The sequence below is a fragment of the Astyanax mexicanus genome, chromosome 9 (genome assembly GCF_023375975.1).
Source record: "Astyanax mexicanus isolate ESR-SI-001 chromosome 9, AstMex3_surface, whole genome shotgun sequence".
NCBI classification, from domain to species: domain Eukaryota; kingdom Metazoa; phylum Chordata; class Actinopteri; order Characiformes; family Acestrorhamphidae; genus Astyanax; species Astyanax mexicanus.
The window spans coordinates 21124397-21150767 of NC_064416.1; the positions used below are offsets into that span (position 1 = coordinate 21124397).

A 26371-nucleotide genomic window follows, 5' to 3' on the forward strand; every position below is an offset into this window, starting at 1 on the left:
ATTAGTGTGATCCGGAATTCCGACTTGTGATCCTCGGGCCATAGCATTACTGTCTTGGTCATTTGCGGCAGTTGGTGTGTTCCATTTCTCTATGACAGCTTCTCTATGAAACTTCCCATACAATGCAGTGCACACACTGCTATAAATAAAAACCGAAGATAAGAAAAAGCAGAAAGGGCTTGTTTACCTTCCCACACCATGGGAACTTTGTCAATTGCTCTCCAATAAAAAAAGACAGACAGACAGACATACGAGTTTCAAAAGAAACTTTAATAAAAAAAAAAGTCCAGACTGCCTTTGCCAGTGCAGTGTAGTGCTTGCCAGAATATCCCACCTCTATGGCCGACTCAATCCTCGGTTGTTGAAACGTCACAGCAGCAGCACCATCAGTCAGTTTGCCAAACAGCCATGCAAATAGCTTGAGCGGACTTTGCTCCGAATATTTTTTTTCTCAGAAATTAAAACACTACGTCAGTGGCACCAGCACCACCGGCATGCTGCTATAGTTAGTAGATCAGTGTCAGAAATGAACAAGTGGCCACCGTGCAGGAATGCTGGAATCCCTGTAGCTGAGTGAACAGTTTTCTACAGGAGCAACTGTACAGTGAGTGTGTGATGCCGTGGGTTAGATCTGTGAAGACTCCACGTACAGTGAGGAGTTCTTTATCCGGGGCTGCTGCCGGTCACGCTTCAGCATTCCACCAACCGCCTCCTCGATCTCCGACAGCCAGGCTTTCTGAAACAAACACACAACTTGCATCTTACTTAATATCCCGAGCAAAAAGAAAGGGCAAAAAAAGTATTTACACATCCCAACAGAAAATGATGAATGCTGGATCATGACCTCATTATTTGTAAGTCGCTTTGGATAAAAGCATCCGCTAAATGTAATGCAGATGATAATATTATTATAGGGATAATGGGGGGGAAAGGCGTAAAGCTGCTGATAACTGCACTAGATATATCACTGAATCTATTGTTCCTTGAATTGTGTAAAAATGCCATGATGAATAAACAAAAAAGATAAGCTCAAAATGACGGAATAAAATATTTATTCTTTTTATTTTGTTTCCATTGATAGAAACAGTCAAATTTTTTTGCAGTTATTCAGGATCAGTTAGTACAACACCATTTATGGTTATGTCACCCCCAGCCACTGCGCTCCTCCAGTAAACGTTGCCTAGCTTTGCCAAACATTTACACACAAAGCAATACAGACTGTTCTCATATCTAGCTCCCCCATGATAGAACAAACTACCTTCCACTACCAGATCAGGAGCGTCCCTCGAAACTCCTGAAGACAGAGCTCCTCTCTTAAAACCTCTAACAAACTAACGACTTCTAACCTCATTTCCTTCTCCACCTCCTCTTCTTCTTTTCTTACTCTATCCCAATATTACCCCTCTGGCCTCATTCAGGCTCAGCTTTCATGTTCTGTTTTAGTTTATGCCTTGATTTGTCATCTATTGCTTCTGTACCTCATCATTTGTAAGTCGCTTTGAATAAAAGTGTCGGCTATATAAAATTTAATGTAATTTAATGTAAACACCACAAGTCTGTATGGATCAGCTACATCTGGGGTAAGAGGACTCTGAGTAAATGTGATCTTTTAAGGACCTAATCCTTCCAGAGAGCTTTTCTGGGACATTGGGTGTTGTTTGTGAACGTGACATTAAAAGTCAGATACCCGATCTGGACACAAACACTGCTGCTGACGCACGGCCAGCGTTAAAGGCCTGAGCGAGCGAGGCCGGACCAGAGCAGATGATCGACGCTGGAGAGTGTAATTACAGCAGGAATCAAATGCTCCTTACCTTAGCAGATTCATTCTGGGCCTGCAGAACAAACACGCCGATGCACTGCTGGTAACGGTTCTGGTGCATGAGGATGAAGGAATGGTGAAGACTGGATGCTGCAGGAAGTTGAGAAAGATAATGTAAGTCAGTGTATCAGTGAGTCACTATTAGCTGCATGAGCTTGAGAGGAAGTGTTTAGTGTGGTTATGAACCTGTAGCATTGAGCTGGTCTATGTTGCGGAGCTGCAGTCGATCCAGTGAGATGGGCTGGTCCAGAACTGTGAAGCTGCAGCCCTCCTGCAGCAGCGTCTCCAGCTCCTGTCCGACTGCTGGGCGGAGGAGGTGCGCCTCCACTCCTCCAGACTTCTGCTGCACAACACAAACATACAATATATTCACTACTGCTATCAAATATGCATCTAATATTCAAATATTAAATATGCATTGGGGTTATACTTGCATTCTTATCTCTTACAATGTAAAAAGAACTTAACCAGTTTGCAAACATTTCCATGTAATTACAAAGAATTACGCCTGTCACAATAAGACTTTTCTGTGAATGATATATTGTCCCATAAATTATTGTGATAAATTATATTGTCATTTTAAGAGCATTAAATGGCAGTGATATAATGATAATAGAATAGCAGAATGCAATGCAATCATACACTTTTAAAGGCAATATTTAAATTAATCAGAATTTGTGAAATATATACTGTTTTTTTCACCTACTGCAGTCACTGCACACTGTTTGTATGAAGTCACATTTATTGACGCATGACTGTCACTTTTATATATGTGAATAAATATATACAAATGAACAACAGACAATATTCATGATTATCAAATAGTACTATGGTCATGTCCATTTATTGTACGATAAGTCGATAAAGTAATTACTGTGTAAGGCCTAGCACGATAATTACTTTATGTACATATTGTACACTACATGGACATGACCATAATACATTTTTGCTAAACGTAACATTGCCCAGTATATTTTTATTAGCGATAAAAGCACATTAAGAGCCCAAGTATGTTGTTTAAAAACAGCTTCTTTTATTATAAATTATATTTTTTCCTAATTATATTTCAATTATAGTGTCTGAATATTCAAAAAACACAGGTTTATTGCTCTTTAAAAGGTAGCAAGGGCATTACAATGATATTACGTTATCATTATGTCGGTGGCATAAAATGGGTCTGAAAATGATTATCGTCATGCATCACATTTATTCCTGGGACAATTCATCTTCCTAACAAAAAACATTCAAACTAAATTCACAGGCCTTTTGCCACTTTTGGTTTTATCATTTTTTTACAATTTAAAAATATTTACCGAACTCTGAACATTTTAACACACCAGCAGAAATACAAAAAAATTGCTCAGTATAAATAATTTGGTATTTTCAATTATTTAGTTGAAAGTGTTTTCAATCAGGGATTCAAGGAGAAATGTATTGTCATTCGCATCACATGGGTTACAGGTGGTGAAATGAATAAAGTATAAAACATACAAACTGAATTTGGCTTGTATCTTGTGGGTGCATTCTCACACTGATGTGCACTCTCATGCACATGAACAAGCAAAGAGACTCTGTTTCAATCCGACCGTTTATTGTCAGATGGTAACAAACCAGATATAAATATTTTAAATGTATAAAAGTGTCTGAAATACAATTAAAGAAGATCAGATTTGACGCAGCTACACAATAACATTTGTTATATTACAACAAAAAACTGATTTGTTATTTTTTTTATTTTGTTAAATTATTAAACAATTCAATGTAATATTTATATTTAGTTAGTTTGTTCTTTCTTGCTTTATTGTATGTTTTTTTTTTTTTTACTTTTCTCTTTATGCAGCATACTTGGCGAGGAGTAAAGAAAGAATTTCATTGTACGAGGAAACTTGTTTCTTACTGTGCACTTGCCAATAAACTCTTTAAAACACTAAATGAAGCTGTAATATTTATTTTGTTGCAGTAGTACATTCTTAAAATTAATAAAAATTTAATTAATAAAAATTCTATTTTTTTCACTTCAGTAAGGCAATGTAAATGTAGCCTAATATCATACTTTCTGTACATCATAATCCTTTCAATTATGTATGTGAAGTTGATTGATGTTTCTGCAGCATATACTTAAGAGAAGCATTTTCTACTGATACATTTGTGCACAAAAACATACTAAGGTTGGGAGAATCAGAAAACTCATTTTCATTTAATCTACTTATCGACCGAAGGCTGTGGGTGTTTAACCAGTTTTTACACAAGCTTAGATTTTCTCAAAGCCTTTGACAGTGATGGTCTAATAGCCCAGTAGTCATTATTGCTCTTCTTAACAAAAATGTATGTGCTGAGCAGATGCTTTCAATTCCTGAAATACTGCACCTTTTTACTTCGTTTGATCTTGGTGATCAGGAGGAATTCATCAAAAAGGAACAGGTAAACTTCATGCAGCTTCGCATTCTCTGTTCACACAGACATAAACAATGCACACTGAAATCAGATTTAATGAGGCATTTTGTACACATTCATTTTATATCCATGTTTAATAACAACAGTATACACGGACGTACCATGTCATGAGAAAAATGCATGTAACATGCATCTAATTTGACTACGTTGTAAAAGATAAAAACACTATTAAACAGTACTAATACTTAAAACTAATAAAAATAGCACTATTTTAGGAAATCAAAAACCTGTAGTATTATAAAATAAAACCATTTATTATATTTTGTTATTTTATTCTACCTAATCTGCTTCTTACCCGTCAGTATGAGTTTCCCCTCGTACAGGAGAACACGGTTCGAGACCAGGTTTTCTAAAGTCACAGCTTTTAACAAGTGTTTCAGACTCTGTGGGAAACAACACAACAACTGTCAGACAACAAATAAAAAGACTGACAGTATGAACTTTTCTACATTCCTTAACTTCTTCTCAATATCTAATCATCTTAACTGTGATGAGATTGTTTCTGATAGCTGATCAAAAAGACACGAATCAAAATACCAGATCAAACCCACTGTTTGCTTAATAACATGCAGCTGTGTAGTTTACAGTAAGACCACATGTCCTGAGTAAATAGAGGGATTTCAGGCAAATCCAAATGTTTTTTTTAATATATATATATATATATATATATGGTGTACCTCTGGAACATGTGCCTTCTTATCTATTTCCCACACTGGGAGCCACACCAAGGCCTCTTTCAGCTGCTTGACTTTCTGATAGTTATCCAGCCATTTGACCTTGCCCTCCAGATCACCTACACACACACACACAAACACACACACACACACACATACACACACACCATAAGAAAGAGACAGTAAATTAATGCTTTGTTCAATTCAGTGGCTTAAAGTCAACTGAAACAGGTTTTCAGAGCAGTTATTGAGGTTCATCCACGCCTTCCAAAAAAACATTACTGGCTTTGTGCTTCACAGGGATCCACTTTCTTGCTGATCCCTTCAGTCAGACTGAACTCTGTTTTCACTTTACATTATTCTCTAACTGCTGGTTGCAAAACGTCTCTTAATCATTCTGTGACACGGAAGCCTGAGATAATAGTTTCATGTCCCACACCCAGCAGAGGATTGACCCAGCCTGGTCATACATAGAGATATCACCTGCAGTCACAAACACATCACACAGTGGAATACAGGAGAGCTGACACACCCTCGTCACTGACGGGAGAGAGAGAGAGAGAGAGAGAGAGAGAGAGAGCAGTGTTGAAACAGGCTGCTTCTTCTCACAACCGATTCACACAGACAATAACTTTCACTTTGGGTTAGGCCTATTCGTCAAAGCCTGCCAGTCTTGTTCTAGCACAAGCACATACAGTTCTACACGTCAGGGCACGCTGGCAGAGACTGGTAGAAGGTCACAGCATGCTCCAGCTTTATATATGCTTAAAATATATAAAATATTCTGATGAGAAAATGGGACACCCCACAAAAACCTTTAAAATCATTTTTGTGATTAATTTCCATATCCATAAGTTTTAAAGTGAGTAGGCAGTAGGAATCAGATTTTTAAAACACACCACGATGATACACTCAAGAGCAAACCAAACAATTGCTATATCCTAATTGAGTACTACACACTACTACTATAAATTATATACTATATACTAATCTTAATATAGTGGGTTTGGCAGGCTAGTACCCAAAATATTAATGTACTTATCAGGCTAAGAGCAGTTAAACATTTCACACTTATCATATTAGGTACAGACTATATATATTAATCTTGATGGTGTGACTGGCAGATTAGTACAGAATATATTAATGTACTAACAAGGCTTAATTTTAATAGTGTATGTTTGGTAGGATAGTACCCTAAACATTAATGTACTAACCCAAATAAGACCCAATTGATTACTACACAATAAAACTTTAAGGTATAGTTAATAAACTAATCTTAATAGTGTAAGTTTGGTAGGATAGTACATTAAATATGAATGATCCATTTGATTATTGAGCACTGAAATAAAAAGTATAGATTATAAAATAACCTTAATAATGAGAGTTTGGCAGGTTAGTCGGGTTAGTAATTAGTACATTAATATGTACAAAAACGTACTAATCAGGCTGAACCCCAGCTGACAACTAAACACTAACACTAACACTATAAGGTTTATACTATATACTTATCTTAACATTGTGGGGCTTGTCAGATTAGTGCACTACACATGCATGTAATAACAAGAAGTGACAAGGCATTGTTATACCAACATACATCACAGTTCTCCTGGCACTGTTAACAGATTATTTTGTCATTATCTGCCATTTTATACTAATAATATTTCAAGATGTGAGTATCTTCTTTATTGCCGTTTTGCACTGGATTGTGGGGTAATTGTGTCCATTGTAACCACTTTCAAAAAACGTATCTTGTATATGTGTGTCAGTATTATAATTACCGGTAGTATAAAATTAAAACACAGCCTAAATTGCTGAGGTTTAAATGATACTGGCTCCAACAAAATCTTTTCTAATAGTGCTACAATAATCTGTAGCTGATGTGCTGCACTGGATTTTTTTTCAAAATACTATAAGATAAAAATCAGCATGTTTAAATACACTTCATAGACAATAGTATTCAGATTCATGCTCATACACAGTTATACCAAAGTGCCAAAAAGGATAGCTTAAAAAAAACTAAAAGATTTGCTTTGGTTGGTTGGAGTAACTGCCCAGGGAAGGTTTTCTACTTAAATTTGTAGCATTGCTGTGAGGATTTGGTTGCATCCAGTGAGAAAAAGACTCTAGCCCTTACCTGGCATTAGGCTTGGTCCCAATAGATTCAGGGTTATCTGCCACAGAGAGAGCTTATTTTTCTAGTGGCAGTACCTCTCTACAGAACGAGCTGTGCTTGCTGTGTGTGTATTTGGCACGTCTGTGTCAGCAGTGATTAGAGTAGAGTAGTTGAATGCCTTCAATAGAAGATGTGTCCCCAAACATTTGGACATAAAAAGCACATTAAAAGTTTTCATGGGAGGTCCCAACTTCATTTTCACATTGTATCATTTTCTAAGCAGAGCCATGAACTCTAGTGAACTCTAATGAAACTAGTATTTGGTTATGAGAGCAGGATATTACAATCTAAAGGTCATTTATTGTTAGATGAAAAAAGCAACGTCAGAATGAATTACATGCCATCTTTTATGTATATCTATGCAAATACTGTCAATAACCTTATGACTCTGTGACACCAGCTCCCTGTGGTGTAAGCCATAATCTGATGACACTTAAAACAGGAAAAGTGAGTCGTCACTTGACAGTTATCATTTGTAATTTCTGCTTTGACATGAGTGCTTAAGAAATTCTGACAAGATCTGATTGTTCTAGGTTGATGCATAAAAGCCAGATGATTATCAGGTGTGATAAATATGCTTTATCAGGTGTTGAGTGGAATGGATGGAAAGATTGTGCTTTATATTTCTGTATTAAGGAGTGTTTATCGTTTTAAGTGATGTGTTTTTTGTGTGCTTTTCATTAACAGATGTCACACTAGAATACCAGCATGCATCTCGGTTCTAACCCTGCCAAGACTGTCTTACCCTCGGTTAATCCTCAGTTAACCCATGGTCTTATTGACTTATTTATGAACATAAAGCATTGTGTCTCAAACCCCTCCAAAGCCAGCTGTTAGCATCTTGGTTAACATGTCTCACCCTTATCTAGCCTGGCTGTTAGCATCAATGCTAAGCTGCACCAAACCTATGAACCCAGGTTGCTGTCCCTGGTAGCATTGTGATATATTTTTCCAAACTTCTGAACTTTCAGAGGGTGTGTAACTTCACTCTCTGCTCAGGATTGTTTATTCCAATACATCTTTACATTTAAGATGAGGAATTAATTGTTTAATACTAAATTAATGTTGTATTTTATACCTTTAATCTTTCTCACACCAACGTACCCATCTCTTGGTGTAACTTGCCTTGTTAGGTAGCAAACAAATGAAGCCACGTGTGAAATGAAGCCAAGTATAGGAAAACGGACACATGGATCAAGATCAGGAAACACTGAAGTGGTATAATGCTTCTGAAGACAATGAGGCTCAGACTTCAATAGGCAAGCAAACAAATGGAGACAAATTAAGTAGCTGTTAGTCTAGTGCTGCAAAACAAACATTCAATTTTGAAACCGTAAAGCAGTAAAGTACAATAAATACAATCTGTGCTCTGGGGTGATCGGTCTTTGTGATTAATGTCATGCTGCCTGAACGTGAAATGCTAGTGGTGCAGAGAAAGGGCTTACATATAGCTCTGTCTACCAGCTCCACTACGCTCTGCAGACCTCCTTCTTCTTCCTCACCACTGCTCCTCCTCTCAATGTTCTTCAGGAGCAGAGGGTAGCGAGTGAACCTCTGTAGAGGAGCCACCAACAGGTCCTTCAGCTGCAGCCTCCGACACTGCTCCTTTCGCTCACACCACTGGAAAAAACAGATTCAATAGATTAACATGGAAAAAAAAAATATTAGGATAACTGCACTATCACATTTTTGTGTTTGTGTGTGTAAGTTCATCCTGTTTTTTTTTTTATGGAACTGTCTCTGCCTTCACTTTTTGTCCCATTCTTTTGGAATCTTTTTATCCCAATTATCTTAATTTTATAACTATTAGAAGACAAAACTGTGAAAGAAGCCTGTAAGTACAAAGTGTATGGGCTGTTCTGACCTGCAGAGCAGCAGTCTCGACCCGCACTCTGCTCTGAAACCTGCCTTGTGCCCCAGGCCAGCTAACAGCAGACTGGCCTAGCGTACCTTCACATAGGAACCAAAGTCCTCCCTGGTCTTCAGGCTGTCCAGGTACAGAATTGCTGTAGTGTAGTTAAGGCAGTACTTCTGTAGACAGTGGCAGATGCTCTCTCCAAAAGCCTTTAAAAAAATAATGATAAAAATAAGTCAAAGGGGACAGGTTTCAGACAAACACTCTGATAACATGCTGTGGAAGGATTATGTGCCTTAAGAAAGATTTACTATTCATAGCTTTTTGCATCCAAGTGTAAACTGTAACACTTTAAAATAAGACTACCTTTATAAAGGGTTTATAAATGGTTTACAATTAGTTTATTAATGGTTACTAATTCAGTTGTAAATGCCTTAAAATCATTAATAATCAGTTACAGTAACACATATGTAGAAAGTGCAAAAGTATAGAAGGCTGTGGGTTCACTATTTGGCAAACATGTCTTCGTACATTTCTATGTATGTGTTATAATTGATTATTAATGATTTTTAAGGCATTTACAACCTAATTAGTAACCATTAATAAACTATTTGTAAACCATTTATAAACCCTTCATAAAGGTTGTCTTATAAGTGGTACCATGTAAACTTCTGTAGCATGTGACTGTGGCACTAATGAGGTAAATTTCTGACAGATGGCACTGATGAGGTAAATGTGCGACTAGAATAACCCCGCCAATGCAAATGTATGACTAGAACAGTACTGCCAAGGTAAATATATATAAATATACTTTTTAGTGTGTCTACTGGTATATATGTAATTGGTTTTTTTGATGGTGAAAGTGGAAAGTTTTGTCCATCATACGACATCCATTTCTAAACTAATATTAATAGTTTTTATTATAGCTTTCACAGTAAATGATGTACTACTGTGGTAAAATACCTACAAACTAACTAAATCTAGCTGATATAAAACATACATCTATATATAAAACAATTTTTAAAATAAGCATTTCCTGGGCGTAGTCGAAAATCAATGAGCCATCTAATCCTGCCATAAGGTTACACATCAACCTTTGTGGTTAAATGTGCCAGAAGGAAATTATACAAACAATTCTTCTATGGATCCACTCTGACCTTTTTCATCACTGCTAGGAGAGTCTGTGTGACGTCTGTTTCTGGAGTCGCCCACAATTCTTTAATGACACGCAGCAGACTGGTCAGGAAGCCAAAGCTAACCTGCAAATAGGCAACCAAGACACAATGTGATTATATAGTGTGATTCATGCCCTTTCCTACTCACAGCAGAACTAAACAAACTGTTAGAAATCATACAATAGATACAGACGTATTTTTGTCCCGTAACATACCAAACAGAGTTCATTGAGGTTGGCAAACAGCCCCCAGGAGTCAATGTCTTGTAAACAGTCTCTCATCTGAAGGTCTGAAAGGGTGGTCAGAAAAACCTGAATGCAAACCAAAGACAAATCATGTTTAAACTGTTTAAAACCAATCTTACTTACTGTAGCATTACACTGGCATAGATCACTTTTAAGGTATCTTTAAGGCAGTCTATGTAAGGATACTTAATTTTAGCATCTATCTAATACATCTATCTAATACCCCCTTCCAACAATGTTCAATACCAGAGCCATCAGATTCAGCATAGTAGAATACAGTCAGGAACTGAAGAACTCAAGCTAGCATCAACCTACCAGCTATCAGCTCTTGAATACAATTTTTAAGAGGTTTGCAAACAGATTCAAACCATCTCTAAATCTTTAGATAGAATTTCTTTTCAATAATATTATAAACATTTCAAAACACTAACGTACTTTAGAACAACAATATTAGCCAACCCAGGCTTATCGCTCATCCCTGCAGCTTCATGGTGAAAGCCAGTTCTTGTGCAAGTGCATTTCAACAAGGTGCATCAGTCAGCCAGGCAGTAAACAAAAAAGCCTGTTGTACTGGTATTAGTGTAGTCCAAATACAGCAGTGCTGCTGGAGTTTTTAAACACTGTGTACACTCACAGCCTGCTCTATTAGACACTGCTACCTAGCTGTTCCACCCTGTAGATGTAATATAAGAAATGTAAGAAACAGAAGCTCATTGTGTTGGTTGTTGTCTAGTCCTTTATCAGTGCTCACAGGATGCTACCCACAGGAGAAAAGAAACAAAAATGACTGCTGCCTATAATTATAGAACTATAAAAATATCCTATATGATTACTGTACCTGAAAAAATGGATAATGTGTGTAGAAACTAGGAGGCAGTCATAATGTTGTATCATTGGTTGGTGTATAACTAAAGCACACTTCTATCAGTCGAGTTCATAAACAGATTCTTAATGTCGTCTAATGTGTACCTCTTTCAGCACCATCAGCTGATCTAGGAAGTAAACACACTCGCTGGTGAAGAGCTCCCAGATGGCCTCTTGTCTCTTGTGTGCTCTGGGGTCCTCCTCCAGCCTCAGCTCCGGCTGGCCCTTTAGAAACTCCTCCAGAGTCAAGTCCTAAAAGGGGAAACAGAACAATAACAGTTTTTATGATTGCAATCATACCTCATGACATAAAATGACCTCATACAGTAACGTTTACACCATATTTAGGGCCTGAACTGAAGACTTCACGCTCTATAACAACAGCAGAGCAGGTCAGTATGAGAACAGAGATCACACCATGCATTCTGAACAGTCAGTATTGGTAAAGATGCAGGCGTGACCAAAACATCACCATCAAGACATCACATGTCTTACAAGATCTGTGGCAATCACATTCCAGACTTACAATGAAAGCCAACATGTGGGCATACCCTTCTTACACAGCCTTACTCTGAGATTCAAAATAAGTGTGCACATTTATATCTATATTACTACACACCTACATCTATATATACATATATCTAAACTGTCTATATCTACATATGGAGTGCTGTGTAAAATAAAAACACATCCAATTAAAAACAGAATGCAATGATTTGTAAATGTTACTGATTCACAATATGATGTTGAAAGTGAGACATTTCACAATTTTATGAAAACCATTTCTTATTTATAACTTGACGGCAGCAACATATTCCAAAAACGTAAAATTGGGACAAGGCAACAAAAGGCTAGAAAAGTAAATGGTACTAATATAAAAAAAACAGCTGCAATAGGAGCAACTACCTCACTTAGACTGGGTTTAAAAAGAGCATTTGATAGAGGCAGAGTATCTCAGAAAAGATGGAAAGAGGTTCACCAATCTGAGAGAAAAAATACATAAAAAAATTGTGAAACAATTTCTAAAAACAGTTTCTTATGCACAAGAACCAAGGCTGATATACACTGGATTAGGGGTGGGCGATATGGCTCTAAAATAATATCACAATATTTCAGGGTATTTTTGCGATAACGATATACTTGGCGATATAGGAAAACTAAAATAACTCATTCATTTCAGGAATATAGTATAATAGTATAACAGTATAATCATAATGTGGCAAAATAAATAATATACCATAAAATAATATAATGCAGCAAATAATATTGCTAAATATTTAGTGCATGCATATAAACTGCAAACTAAAACAATTATACAATAAATACACCTAAAGCTTCACAGTAAATAATAGACTACTTTTAAGAAAGAAAAACAGCCCTATTATCACGATATGGATTTTTAATATCATGATATTTCTGTGTCACGATATATTGTATACCATACAATATTGCCCACCCCTACACTGGATGCTGGTGATCTTTGGGCCCTCAGGAGGCATAATTCTGTTCTGTACATCACTGCATGAGCTCACAAAACCTTCCAAAAATCACTGTCTAAATACAACTCAACACAGTTCTGTTTCAAAAATAAGAATATAATTTTTTAATGAGTCTTGGCCCTGAAAAGACAATGTAACTTGAGTTAATGTAACTAATTGAGTAGACATATAGCTTCTCATATATCAAATCAATTGGGCCTTGCAACATTTGAATCACACAAAGAAAGAACAAGTAATCTTCTCTAAAGGTCTACAAGAAGGTCTACAGGTCTAAGAAGAACCTACAAGTCCACCACTGTTTAGTATGGAATAAACATTAGGAAAGCCTATAAGGATGGAAAATCATCAGCTATAGCCTAGACTTGTGTACCTTGTATTGCTGGAAGTCTGTGTCTCTCCACTCCAGGATCTGAATGGACGTTAGACATTTGTCGATGTCTGCAGAGGTGCGCGTCTTGACTTTAGTCTAATGAAAAACAGAACAGGAGCATTTAACACCACTGTGACCTTGTCTGCTGACATATATCATAAATCATAAACACACACATAAACACATACTAATAACAAAGTGTACTTTAATATACTAAGAGCAGTGCTTCATCCGTTTTTATTGACCTTTCCTAGAGTGACACTAGCGATAAAACCTGCATAAAACCTGTATATGCATATATGAAATAAAGCTAAATTGTATATATTCAATATGTTGGTTTCAGAATGGGGAAAAAGTCGTTTGTCTATTTTTTTTTTTTTTTTTTTTTTGCATTAAGCAAGTTAGCGCTTAACATATTCTTTAAGAACCAGAAATGTACTAAGGTGCCTTAAAAATCAGTGAAAGAAACTTTAAATCAATTGTAAAAGAAACACACAGCCTGCATAACGTTGCAAAGGATTAAACTGTTTAGTGACTGCAAGCCTGAATATAGCATTTGTTTATTCAGGAATAGAATTTTAAAATACACTGGTTATCCATTGCATCAGTCATAAAATAGATTGAACTTGATCTCCAGCTAAGAAGTGATGTGATATACAAAAGTCATTTTTAAAACAATGGTTAAAATCACAAAAGACAATGCATAACATTCAGAGGCACCAAATATAGTTTTCAATTGCAAATGTGTTTCTTCTAGCTATTTTTTCTGGCCAGATAATGAAAGAGAACTCGTAGTTCTGAGGTGTGTTGTGTAAGCAGGTGAAAACAGGCCCCAGGGAACTGCATTCTAGAGGGCGGGGACATGTTCTTTGCTAGTCAATGTTGAAGTCACTAAGAGGTCAGCATGATCAAACGGCAAAGTCAAGCACTTAATGCTGTTTTGCTTGAGTGTTGAAGCATTTCACAATGCAAAGAAAAAAAAAAAACAGAGCAAATATGGGTCAGGAGTGATGCATGACCAGGTTCAGATCACGTCTTAAAGGATCGGAAGGAAGAAATTAAACCTGATCAAGTTTTTATCCTTTGTAATATTCAGGGTTTTTTTTTTATAATCCCAGCCTGCGGCAGTAAGATGAGTTTTTTTTTTTTTTGGGGGGGTCAAGACCTTCTGATGCTTTAGTTTATTACCAAAACAGCAGGTGTAAACCACAGTCCTTGTTTTGGATCTACTAAAACCATTGTCCGGTTCAGCTGCAGAGTGCAAACCCTTTACTAGATGGTTCACACTTTTGGACCAAATACAATAAGTTAAAGCAGGCTTCTGTCACTTATTAAACAGAAAGAAAGGACCAGTGTTGGGCTGAAATTGAACTCCCTTTTGTGTGCACATGCGTCACATAGCAGTATGAGTTCAGACTACTGTATCTACTGTAACTGTAGAATAATCCTTATTTACAGGGCTGCACAATATACTTTTTTTAACATTGGCATCACAATGTGCACAAGTACAGTGGTCAAATTGCAGGACATGCTTTATGCAATGGCAGTTTTTTGTATTCTGAGATTGTGGAACCCTATATTTATTAATTTATTAATTTATTTATATTTTAATGAAAAAAGCACATGCACATGAAGGGAAGTCCATTTCTGGCAGGAAGGCAGAATTTTGCACAACAGCACAACACCTGTAAATGCAAATGACCATTCTGTCAACACTCCACAACCCAATCAGTGTAAAATATAAGAAGACACAGCCCATGCAGGTAAATATGACAAAACAGTGCCAAAACTAACACACACATAGGTTTTAAATCATTTATTTAAACTATGGTATAGTAATGGGATGTAACAATACATAATAGACACAAGTAATAAAAAAAAGTTGTTACTTTTATAAAATGATCTTCAAAATCGTCCTGATTTACTACTACATGTTTTTAAAGCATAAAAAGCCCATTTCAAAAGTTTAGCTAACACTTGTTGTCAGAGTTTACCTCAGTGCCCAGTTTGCATGTGCTGTCTGCAGGCTGGTTTATATTATGAACGTTGGTACAATGTGAAGAAAAAGAGAACATGCAAATCAGCTTTAGCTCTAAATGGGTCACTGAACAATGTGCGCTCGACCTCAGCTGAGCAGGCCAAAGTATTGGCAGAGTTTTTTTTCCAAGAATGCAGGCAACACAACAAAGATCTGGCTCAGTGTGACTGTAAGCATAAAACGTGATCATTTAACCTACCGTGCTACGCCTTGAAAACGGCCACTTCGACTTCTTGGTATCTGTACAGTGGGCCAAAAAAAGTAAAGAAGTAAAGAAACTGTTATTACTCATACGTATAATGTGTAAATTACCTGGAATATGTGAAATGAGCATGTTATCCATACATAGACTACCATGCAAATGTTGATAATTTGTAAATAGTTGACTATTTATTTGACTAAAACATTACCTGATTTTCAGAAATCAAAGTTATCAATAAAACATTTCTATAGCACTGGCTGCAACACAAGTCCAAAGCTAACAACCCACCCCATGCTTAACATTTGAATGCTGCTCTTTTTATAACATTCTACACCCTTGTTTCTCTAAAGATACCTTAGGTCACTGTGATCAAAGAGTTTAATTTAAAGTTCATTAGCCCATATTACTTTTTTAATTGCATTCAGCATGTCTAGATGTAGATGTTGACATCTAATACTGACATTTTTTGGTGAATAAAGGTCATGTTTGTCTAGATGTTGCTGCAAAACAAAACAGTGCCTCTCCAGATTCTGCTAAATGTTCTAAATTGATTTGCCTGTTCAGCAATTCATCTAGACACCCTTTATAAAATTAAGTCATCCAGACATCAGCCTGACTTATATTTATAGCTTTTAAATTATTGCAGCTCCTGAAATTTCCAAACAACTAAACAATTCATTGCGTAAACAAGATTATTAAAGTCAGAAGTTCTGAGAGTTTAAACATCTTGGAGTACACACTGTTCTCTTGTATTAAATTCTAAAGTTGTAAAAAAAAAATAATAATAATAAAATAAATAAATAAATCAATGTTGTTTAAAATGGTGAAAACATAATCTTTAACTATATGCCTTTTGGAGATTAGTTAATACTTCACTTTTACAAAAATCATTTGCATGCCACTGTGTAAGTATATCTTAATACTATTTAAAAATTAAGAGATAGTTAATTTTGAATATTATTAAACAAATTTGGATTATTCAAAACACACAAAACTATTTCCAAGAGTTTTACATTCACAGTATTTAGTGTAGATAATTAAAAATTCCATTTCTAATATCATAATATAACAATATTTATCATTATAATTTGACATAAAAACATTATTCGGCTATGTATGGATATAAGGAAATATGCAATCTGGCGTTATTTCTCAAATTAACCACTTAATATTTTGGAGTTGAGGTTTACAGCAGTGCTGTACGGCTCACTGGCCACAGGACCATCTGGTGTATATAATAATAATAATAATAATAATAATAATAATAATAATAATAATAATAATAATGTCGTTATAATAAAGAATGGAATATAACATGATCAACTTATAAGTGCTAAAATATTTTTATGTAATCATATATCTACCCACAGATCTATTACACTGTAGCCCATGTTAAAGAGGTCAAAGGGCAAATGTATGTAATAAAGACAATTTTTCATTTTAATGGTGATTTTCTATCATGCTCATCATGTCATGTCTAACCTGAATACGTGGATCGGTTTAAGATGTCTGCAGCACCATTGGAAACAAAGAGGTCACCCGGGGAAACATCCAATCCAGGAAGAGTCACAACCACAGAGCTTCTCCTCCTCTCCTGTAACCTGCTGAGAACAGAGGGGGTGTGGCATTAGCAGAAGAGAAGGTTATGGGGAAATTCAGAGGACATTCCAGAGCTACCCCCACTGAAAGCATGACACAAGAGTTTGTGGCAGATGAGTTTAAGGAATCTGTGTGGCCTGAAGTTTATATTTTGGTTCCTCCTTCAGTGTGTATCTGTACAAATCTGGATGAGTGGTTACACTATCACAAACCCTGATCCATGAGAAGATAGAAAGCCATGATGACAGAAAGTTGCACAAGTTAACAAAACGATGCAGTTACACAAACTCTGATCAAACATAACTTTATATCCAACTCTTTGTTTCTACACCAATTATCCTTTTTTTTTTAGCTGAACTGAGGATATAGTAGCATTTTGCATTTGTGTAATTATGATACAGACTGTTGTCCTTCTATTTCTCTGGATACTTTATTACCCACTTTTCATCCTGTTATTCAGTGGTCAGGACCCCACTGGACAAACACAGAGCAGGTATTATTTGGTGGTGGGTCATTCATTTTCAGCACTGCAGTGAGACTGACATGATGTTGTGCTGGTACAAAAGGATTAGACACAGAAGTGCTGCTGGAGTCATTTTGTAAACGTAAAGTCAGAGACAGAAGCTCATCTGTTGCTGAAGTTTGTGTTCGTTCCAATAGTCCTTAAAGAACTATAAAATGCTCCTACATACGCAGTGTAGCTGGAAAATGGATAATCTGTGTAGAAACAAGGAGGTGGTCATAATGTTATATTTGAATTTGGATTTGTATTTTGTTACAGCATAAATTTTACAGTATGAATTAAAACTAGAGGTAAATAAGAAAGTGTAAATACCAGAGTAACATCTGCACATGCTGAGAACGCTCTATTTGATTAGGCTACTGGGTTCACATGTTTTGTCGAAGATAAAAAGAAGATGGCTTTTGTCTAACAAATGTTTGACACCCAACAATATTCATTAGTGGTGTAAGAAAATATTTAAAGGTTGAAGCATTGTGGTATTACCATTTGCAGTACTGTCAGACTCATTTTTAGACAATATACTGTACCAAAAGTAATTGCTAAAATCAATATTATCATCTTTTTAAAAGCCTTTTACAACACCTATGTCAATCATAAAAATGCACTTACACCTTTTTAAAAAATGAGTATTACAAACATATAATTGGATAATTATAATATAAAAATAAAATTGGAACTGGAATCTAAAAATATCTAAACATCCTGGTGCACCCATACTACATTAAGAAGTGGAATAACAGCACAAACTAAAAAAAGAAGAGACTTCAGTACTCAGTAAAAAGAGAAAAAAGAAGCAAGACTAGAAAATCAACAACCCTGCGTTTCAGCCTGAGGCTATGGGATCCCATCACTGCCAGTCAGATTCAGTGTTTGTTTTTGGCCTCCTTTACTTTTGTTAAGGGTACACACACTCAGCTCAATTTATAATGTAAACATCTACTGGAAATTGCAATTCATGGCCGTTCAGCACATAATAAACAAGCTTTTACTGTCCAGGAACCTCCAGGTGTAATTTACAACCATAACAACAGACTGATGTATATTTAACTAAATGAATAATGAATAAAACACTTCCCCTGTATTATGTTCAGTTCAGTCTCAGTTCTCCATTAACCCTGTACACTCCTGTACAGTCCTGTACAGATCTGCACATTGGCTGAGAAAATCTTCTTCTTGCAAATGTTGGCAGAAATGATTTTAAACAACAACTTGACAGGCAGGTTTCAGGGTTCCACCCTTTGGCTTTCAATCGGTCTTCCTACAAAAAGGTTAATAGGAGGTATCTGTGTGTGCTGCTGTGTGTGTGTATGATTGATCTATTCAGCTCACAGTTGGCATATCAGTGGCGATGAGTATCAGTATCAGGCAGATATCAGCAGAAAACGCTGGATCGGATATCAGCAAGGGAAAAAAGAAAGAATTCGATCCAATCCTGTAACAAATCTAGCTCGAAATAGCACACGCACACGTTGTTAGCTGTGTATTTCAGCCTCTGACTCAGATTCATTTTAAAGCTTAGTAATAAAGATCTGCCCACAGACCCATAACAATAATGGGTAGAGCTTATGTGGTAAATATGGGACAATATTGTTTTTTAGTAAATTAAGTAACAACCTGATTAAAAATGAGAAAAATCATAAAAGCTAACAAATTTGGAAGAAAATATCATTATCATACTAAATAAATTGCTTATATCACTTCACAATAATTTACACATTAAAAAAGCCTGATCACCATGATATCTACATTATTATTTTAGCAAAAAGCCAATCAATCAATTAGCCTCAACGAGACCGCAGGCCAGAGCAGGCCAAAATGTATACGCTGCAGTGGGAAACGGGCCAAATGATGTGATTTTAATCTGCAAGGGGAGCATTTCAGGAGTTCATAACAGATATGCACAAGTACACAAAGATGTAAGGAAAAAACAAAACAAACATTATGTGTTCTTACTGAGAATAATGAATTTATTGGTAGTTTCCTTAAGTATATAGTGTTACATATCTAAATGTACAGTGTGCAGATATAGATGATGTACAGCTGAGTGTCCAAAGCACAGTAATGTTTAAAGAAAACATGTTGGATTGGAGCTTAATTTTATTTTTATTTAGCTGCATAAACTCACCCCTTTGCGCTATGCATCTCACAATTTTCTAGCTGTCCTCATAAATATCATTCTAGCCAGAGATAAAAAAAGCTGAATCATGGCAAGGCCAACATGGATGGTTTTGTTATCAGTCTTTCTGTGTTTGTCAGCACCTGACCATGGGACCTCATGCTGATAAACAGCAGTGTCACACATGCAGTTGCTATGACATATACATTATTGGGGCTTATAAAACCAACACCCTTAGCATTCGGCTCTATATGTCTGAACCCTTCTGTAAACTGCCACGTTCTTTACAAATGTCCAATGTCCTTAATGTGCTCACTGCTTAGTAATAGTAACTCTTGTGCTGGTTCATATTCCTATCACACACAAGGATCATGACTACAAGGCCCAACATGAAAAGCACTATTCGGTCACCTCCCTGATTAAGGAAAAACAAGGATGAGCACTGCCTTGCATAAGATTTTGGAAAGAAAACAGGTCACTGCTAATTGCCGTTCATCCCAAAGCACATCCATAATGCCATCCTTTTGAACTGAAACAGGCCAGAATGTCCCCTCCATATGGACTGCCACGGAGCTGCCGCAAAGAAGAAGGGAGCTTTGTCCTCGCACCTCCACTAAATAATGATGCCCCCATACCAGAACTGTCTCATTCAATCCCTGTCTCAGGACGTGTTCTGCCATCGGACAGTGCCACCATAATTAAGGCCACAATAGCTGCCTAATTATCTACCGCTGAAAAGGAGCCCATCATCCAGCAGACTGCAGAGTGGGCCCGGTGGGGGAAAACAGCACTAATGAGAGTTTGTCTTTTCCATACTGAACCATGGGACTCTAATAACTCTCCTTACTGAGTTCATGGGCTACTAACAAAGCAACAGCACAATGAACAATGGGCCTTCTTCTGTCCGGCTCCCCGAGCTCTATTGGGCGGCTCTCTGTTGAGAAATGCGCCATTTTGGCCATCGAGGATGGCGTGAGTGTGTTACCACACAAACAAATTCCTGGTTTAATGAAATGTCTCTCTTCAAATTAGAGATGTTGAGCAACAAGTGGGAGAACAACGATCCTGGAGAATGAGGAACTGTTGATTTTGGCTGGGAGTGAAACATCATGCTTGTTGGCCAGACAGGGAGATAGAGCGATAGAATGATATTTTGCATATATGACTACTTCTACTTTTAGTATGTGATATAAATACAGACAACGTGGCTGACATGCAAATTAATCAACTATGTCATTGCTCATGCAAAGCAGTAAAGAAAAGACAGCCTACCTTTTTTGACCGGGCTCCTTCACCTGCAATCAAAAAAAGAGACAAATGTAAGCATAAACTTGAAAGTGAACAGTAAAGAGTTCAAATCAGCATCAGTGGAATTAGTGAATCTTCTAAACTATAAGCCCAACCCACGGAAAGTACTGCTCAATTGCATCTGAACCATCACACTGTGCATCAGAGCAAGATCAGTTTCACAGGCGATCATCTTTAAATTGTCACTTGAAAGCAATTGTGCGAGTCCAAGACCCCTTAAAGCCCTTGTATCTCGCCCAGATGTCCCAGCTCTATAGCCGATGTGCCTCGTTGAATATGTGGACTGGGGGAATTGGGTTTTCCTTTATTCTTTTGATCACTCGCTGACCCCTCCATTATTCAGTGACTGCTGACTGTGGTGAATGGGGGCCAGATAGAGGAACCATCTCAAGGGGTTTTAGGACGTGGGCTCTGCCGAAGCTGTCAGTGCATGTAACTGCTGATTCATTTGCTGTCAAAAGCTCTCATTGTGAGTTGCCACCCCAGGAGGCTGAGCAGAATGAGAGGAGAGGCTTCAATTGAAAATGAAAACAGAGGCTTCCTATGTGATTTATTGCCTACACATAAAGAGATACACTTATGAAGTCTAGAGTAACTGAAGTTTAGTAGGTAAAGTCTATTAAAATTACTGCTTTTATTGTCACATGCCAAAGGTTTACTTAGTGGCAAGTTTTGTCATGTGCTGCAGGAGTTCCTAACCCTGGTTTCGGAGTATACCTACTTTAATGCATAACTTTCAGCCCAAGAAAAGTTTGATAAGTAGATGTTCAGCTGGATCAGGTGTGTTGATGCAGGAAGAACACAAAAAATGTAAGAAATGATGCCACAGAACAGTGTTTCTTATTGTGTACCAAATTTAGTGCTTTTTCCAAAATAGGCTTTTTATTTCCTCATAAGTTGTATCAGGTGTGTTGGAAGCATTCTAAAATGTTTAAAGCTTAGTGCTAAGATCATCTTAAGTGGTAGGGGGAGCATGTAATGCTCAAATCATCTTCTTGTTAATCCCTTTGAGAAACCTGCTTCAGGGTAGGACATAAGAATCAAAATTGCCATGAACCACTTTCAACATTTTCACTTGAGTACAGGACCAGGATTGTGCACCACAGGCAAACTGAAACCATTCCCCAAAGCATGTTTTATACTTCACCTGTTCAGTATCGTCAGTTGTGCTGTCAGAGTCAACGCCCTCAGTCAGACTAAGGTACTCTTTCCTTGTGCAAATGCCACTACTATCGATTGTCTTAGATCTAAGTGATCTGATTTTCCCGTGGGGCACTGTTCTATCTGAATGTCCATCCTGGTCACCCTCTCCGTTGGACTGAGCCGGAATGACAGCGAGAGGGGACTTTTGACGATACACTGGTGACAAAGGACTCCTCGGAGAGGATGTTTCCCATGCCCCTGACTCCTCTTGAGTGCTGTCCATCTTTCCCATTTCCCGAGAAGGAAGTCTCGTACTCCTCATCCTCCTCAGAGTGGGAGATGTGGAGATGCGAGCCGGGGCTTGTCTATCAAACTGAAATAGTGCAGTGGGCATGCCGTCTGTTTCCTTTACCAAACTGTGCCTCAGTCTCGAGGGTGTCCTTTCCAGGTCTATTCTCATAATGCAGGGATTACTGGTTTGTGTCTCTTTGTCCTCGGTTGTTCCATTAGGAACAGTCTGAGTCTCGGCGTCAGTGCTTTTGGCCATGATATCATCTTGGTGCCATTCAATGTAGTTCCAGTCCAGCGTTTTACCCACATCCTTACCATTTTCACTGATGTAAGCATGAGTCACCTCAGTCATCTTGGGCAAAACGGCATTATATTAATCCAGACAAGGCAAAGTCGGTCAGGTGAGATTCTCCATAGCAAAGGCAGGACGCTTTGGTTCTGAAAGGTAAAGATTTTAGAAGGAGGTGAGAAACCTACTAAAGAAGTCAGATATTTTAATTACCATTTTTAATGCAGATTCTAATCAGTTAGCCAAGCTATGGTCTTTAGACTTGTGACAATAACTCAATCACTTTTTTGGATGATATATTGACCCAGAAATTATTTTGTGATAAAACAATATAACAGCATTTAAAGACTTTAAAGATTTTATGCAACTGTTATAATAATATGAAAATAGCATAAAAGTTTTCTTAACCCTTTATGGCATGAATTATATTTTTCAAGAGGAGTCTATGTGGAAATCGCAAACTTAAAGTTAGATTTTGACTTTTGATAACAAGTCTAACTACACCAAGGAACCGAATAAAAACACTGTTTTCGTAAGTTTACAACAAAAATGTAGGAATACAGAATAAGAATATAAACAACATACATCTTCTTGCACATGGAAGCTAGTTACATATTTTTATTTATGACCCACTTGTACGCCTCACTGTACTGGATGTAGTATTCGAATGAAACATTACATTAAAGATACTTATGGAACTGTTAGGTAATTAAATAAATAAATAAGGTAGGGTATTGCCTGAGGGCTACATTATGTATATTATGTATAAAGACTTTTTTAAATTCATTTAAAAGCTGTCTGACCAGTGGTAGATTGGTCCCCTCTTATATGTAGATCTTGATCCTCCAAAGGTTTCTTCCTCTTCCAGCTCTGAGGGAGTTTTTTCTTGCCTCTTACTGGGGGTTCTGTATTCTGTATTTTTATGTTCGATGTTTTGTCTGATTCGCTGTCCTGTGATCATTTCTGTACAGCAGATTTGTGACATCAGTTGTAAAAAGTGATTTACAAATAAATTTGATTTGATGCCATTAAGGGTTAAGTGATCGAAAAACAAAAGTAATAAAACAAAAAAGCCATTGTTCGTTTTAACATATATACAAGCACCTAACTAAACAATTATGTAGATATTTACCCTTTCAGACCCTGCATCCATTACAATGGACATCATATATGTTTGTCACTTTATTTTTTAAATGTTTTGTTGCACATAACACTATTTGAGAGCTGTTGTCCATCAGAACAGACCATAAACCAGCTAATGAGGGATTTTAAAAACCAATGAAACAGTAACTTAGCCTCATCCACTGCAAAAACACTGGAATAACAGTAGTACTAGAGGCATTGAGGCAAAATAACATCTTGCTAATTTTTACTAATTTAATGTAATGCAAGTGATTTTTTACTTGTGGAATAAAAGGGTCAATATGAAATATAAAATATCACACACAGGCTTCCGATGCAATTGAATTTTTAAAAAAGCTTCTAAGTATTTTAGTTAACTGGATTTATTTGCTATGTAGATTTTTATAGTAGAATATTAGAGTCTTCTTTTCTCTGCATTACAGACAAAAATGCATTCTTACTTTTTGTTTTCATCACTTGAGATAGTTTAGGTCTGAAAAGGCTTGAAAAGCCTTAATTTATTATAATTATCGGTTCCACCTTAAATGCCACTGCTGTAAGACCCACGAGCAGGTCAAGCCATCAATGCCTAACTACTACATAATTTAAGGTGGAGCGGAAAATTCCAATAAGAAGCTTCAGCCTTGTGCTAGCAGAGACATATATCTGAAAGAAATGATAAAGGATAAATAAATAATGGTAGCTAACATAGCTAGCTAACAGCATGTTGACATGTAGTTAGCACTGTTAGCTAGCTAATTAGTTTAAGTTTGTAGCTTGCTAGTTTAGCTAGTTTGGCTAGCTTAGTTACCATACTAACAACGAAGGACCATCGTGGGAAACAAAGGCGAGCATGAGAACTGGCTGAGAGACTTGTAGCACCTGATCCCAAACACTGCCAGCACATAACGTAGCCCCTAACGTTACTGAGCTACTCAACAACAACAACGTTTATTTGTTGTTAAACTAATAATATAAGGCTAAGCGCCTGTTAAAAACATTACCTGCGTGTGTTTATATATTTAACTCAAGCAGATAACTAGGTTAACTAACTATACAGCCTTTCTGTAATGATGTTAACCTAACTAGATAACGCTAGCTAATGTAGTTAACTCAGAAACACACAAACAGTGACAGTAATAATAGAGAACAGGCTGTAAACTAAAGGAAGGTATTGTTATTTAGCTCGTTTACTCACATTAGCGGCTCCTCTCCATGTGGCTGCTGTGAAGAATCGCTCTGTACTGAGGGAATGAGGCTGGAGAGAGAGAGACACACGGTCCTATCAGCTGTCTGCTCTGTTCCCTCTCACCACCAAACCCCAGTCCCTAATAATAATCAATAGTCCAGGCTTTAGAGGCAGGCTGATCTCAAAAGAGCATTACACTTATAAAAAAGAAAATAAAAAGTGCACATAAGCTAATTTTTATATAATATAATTTTACTACACTACAGCAGCTCAACCAGAAGCACTGCAGCTAGTCTATCTATATAACCGGTCTCCAGCACACAACACAAGCCACTGCCTAACCCCCTTCCTTGCCTTGTTGACTGAGGCAGAAGAGAATAACAAAGAGGGTGGGGCAATTACCTTTCTTTTTACCCCCTCATGTGTTGAGAAAGTGTAACTTTAGCTCACAAACACATACACTCAAAACAGCTCTGGAAAAATTAAGAGACCACTTCAGTTTCTGAATCAGTTTCTCAGATTTTGCCTTTTATAGGTATATGTTTGAGTAAAATGAACATTGTTTTTTTATTCTATAAACTACGGACAAAATTTCTTCCAAATTCCAAATTAAAACATTGTCATTTAGAGCATTTATTTGCAGGAAATGAGAAATGTCTGAAATAACAAAAAAGATGCAGAGCTTTCAGATCTCAAATAATGCAAAGACAACAAGTTCATATTCATAAAGTTTTAAGAGTTCAGAAATCAATATTTGGTGGATTAACCCTGTTTTTTTAATCACAGTTTATGCATCTTGGCATGTATTCCTCCACTAGTCTCACACTGCTTTTAAATAACTTTATGCCACTCCTGGTGCAAAAATTCAAGCAGTTCAGCTTGGTGTAATGGCTTGTGATCATTCATCAAGTGCAAATATAACACTATTTCGCTACAGCAGCTCAACCAGAAGCACTGCACTAGTTTATCTATATAACTGGTCTTCGGCACCCAACATAAGCCACTGTCAAACCCCATTCCTTGCCTTGTTGACTGAGGCAGAAGTGAATAACAGAGAGGGTGGGGCAATTACCTTCCTTTTTACCCCCTCATGTGTTGAGAAAGTGTAACTTTAGCTCAAAGATACATACACTCAATACACCATCTCACCCTTCCCTTTGTAATCTCATACACAGAGTGAGTGACCTGTTGAAATACCTGTAGGCCACTCTGAATAACAAAAAGCATGAGGTATTCTTCACACATATGGAAGATATGGATATATAGTAATACTATAGACATTTTAAGATGTACAGTGCTCTATATAATACTTCTAAATTCAGGCCCCTATTGAATTTCAGGAGCCACTGACCACAGTGGCTATAAAGCACAGTTGGGTTATGCAGCAGGATGATGACCCAAAGCACACAAGCAGGTAAGT

At 37.0% G+C, this 26371-nt stretch overlaps 1 protein-coding gene across 4 annotated transcripts; it reads right to left on the reverse strand.

Annotated features, from left to right (window-relative positions):
- Positions 1 to 249: 249 nt before the first annotated feature.
- On the reverse strand, positions 250 to 25292 carry plekhg7 (pleckstrin homology domain containing, family G (with RhoGef domain) member 7). 4 transcript variants are annotated; one of them, XM_022679645.2, is made up of 18 exons: positions 24961 to 25292; positions 23444 to 23603; positions 22065 to 22789; positions 20882 to 20904; positions 16854 to 16975; positions 15369 to 15409; positions 13132 to 13227; positions 11368 to 11514; positions 10369 to 10464; positions 10136 to 10237; positions 9074 to 9187; positions 8569 to 8743; positions 4954 to 5069; positions 4572 to 4659; positions 4190 to 4269; positions 2009 to 2165; positions 1815 to 1912; positions 250 to 736 (listed from the first exon to the last, which is right to left on the reverse strand). In XM_022679645.2, exons 3-18 carry the CDS (start codon positions 22701 to 22703, stop codon positions 626 to 628), a joined length of 2205 nt encoding a protein of 734 aa, XP_022535366.2. In that variant the 5' UTR covers positions 22704 to 22789; positions 23444 to 23603; positions 24961 to 25292; the 3' UTR covers positions 250 to 625. The 4 variants fall into 4 exon arrangements, with proteins under 4 accessions (XP_022535366.2, XP_007250626.3, XP_007250627.3 ...); XM_007250564.4 differs by lacking the exon at positions 23444 to 23603 and having other exon boundaries at positions 16854 to 16972; XM_007250565.4 differs by lacking the exon at positions 23444 to 23603 and having other exon boundaries at positions 2009 to 2162.
- Between the last annotated feature and the right edge of the window lie 1079 nt (positions 25293 to 26371).

What these genes read in the sequence shown, in the direction of transcription:
- plekhg7 (XM_007250562.4), bottom strand. Translation starts at nt 22,703, where the DNA reads ATGACTGAGGTGACTCATGCTTACATCAGTGAAAATGGTAAGGATGTG. An exon ending in CAACTGACGATACTGAACAG is followed by an intron (nt 20,905 to 22,064) that starts GTGAAGTATAAA and finishes TTTTGATTGCAG; the next exon opens with GTGAAGGAGCCCGGTCAAAA. An exon ending in TCCTAGCAGTGATGAAAAAG is followed by an intron (nt 9,188 to 10,135) that starts GTCAGAGTGGAT and finishes ATTTTTTTAAAG; the next exon opens with GCTTTTGGAGAGAGCATCTG.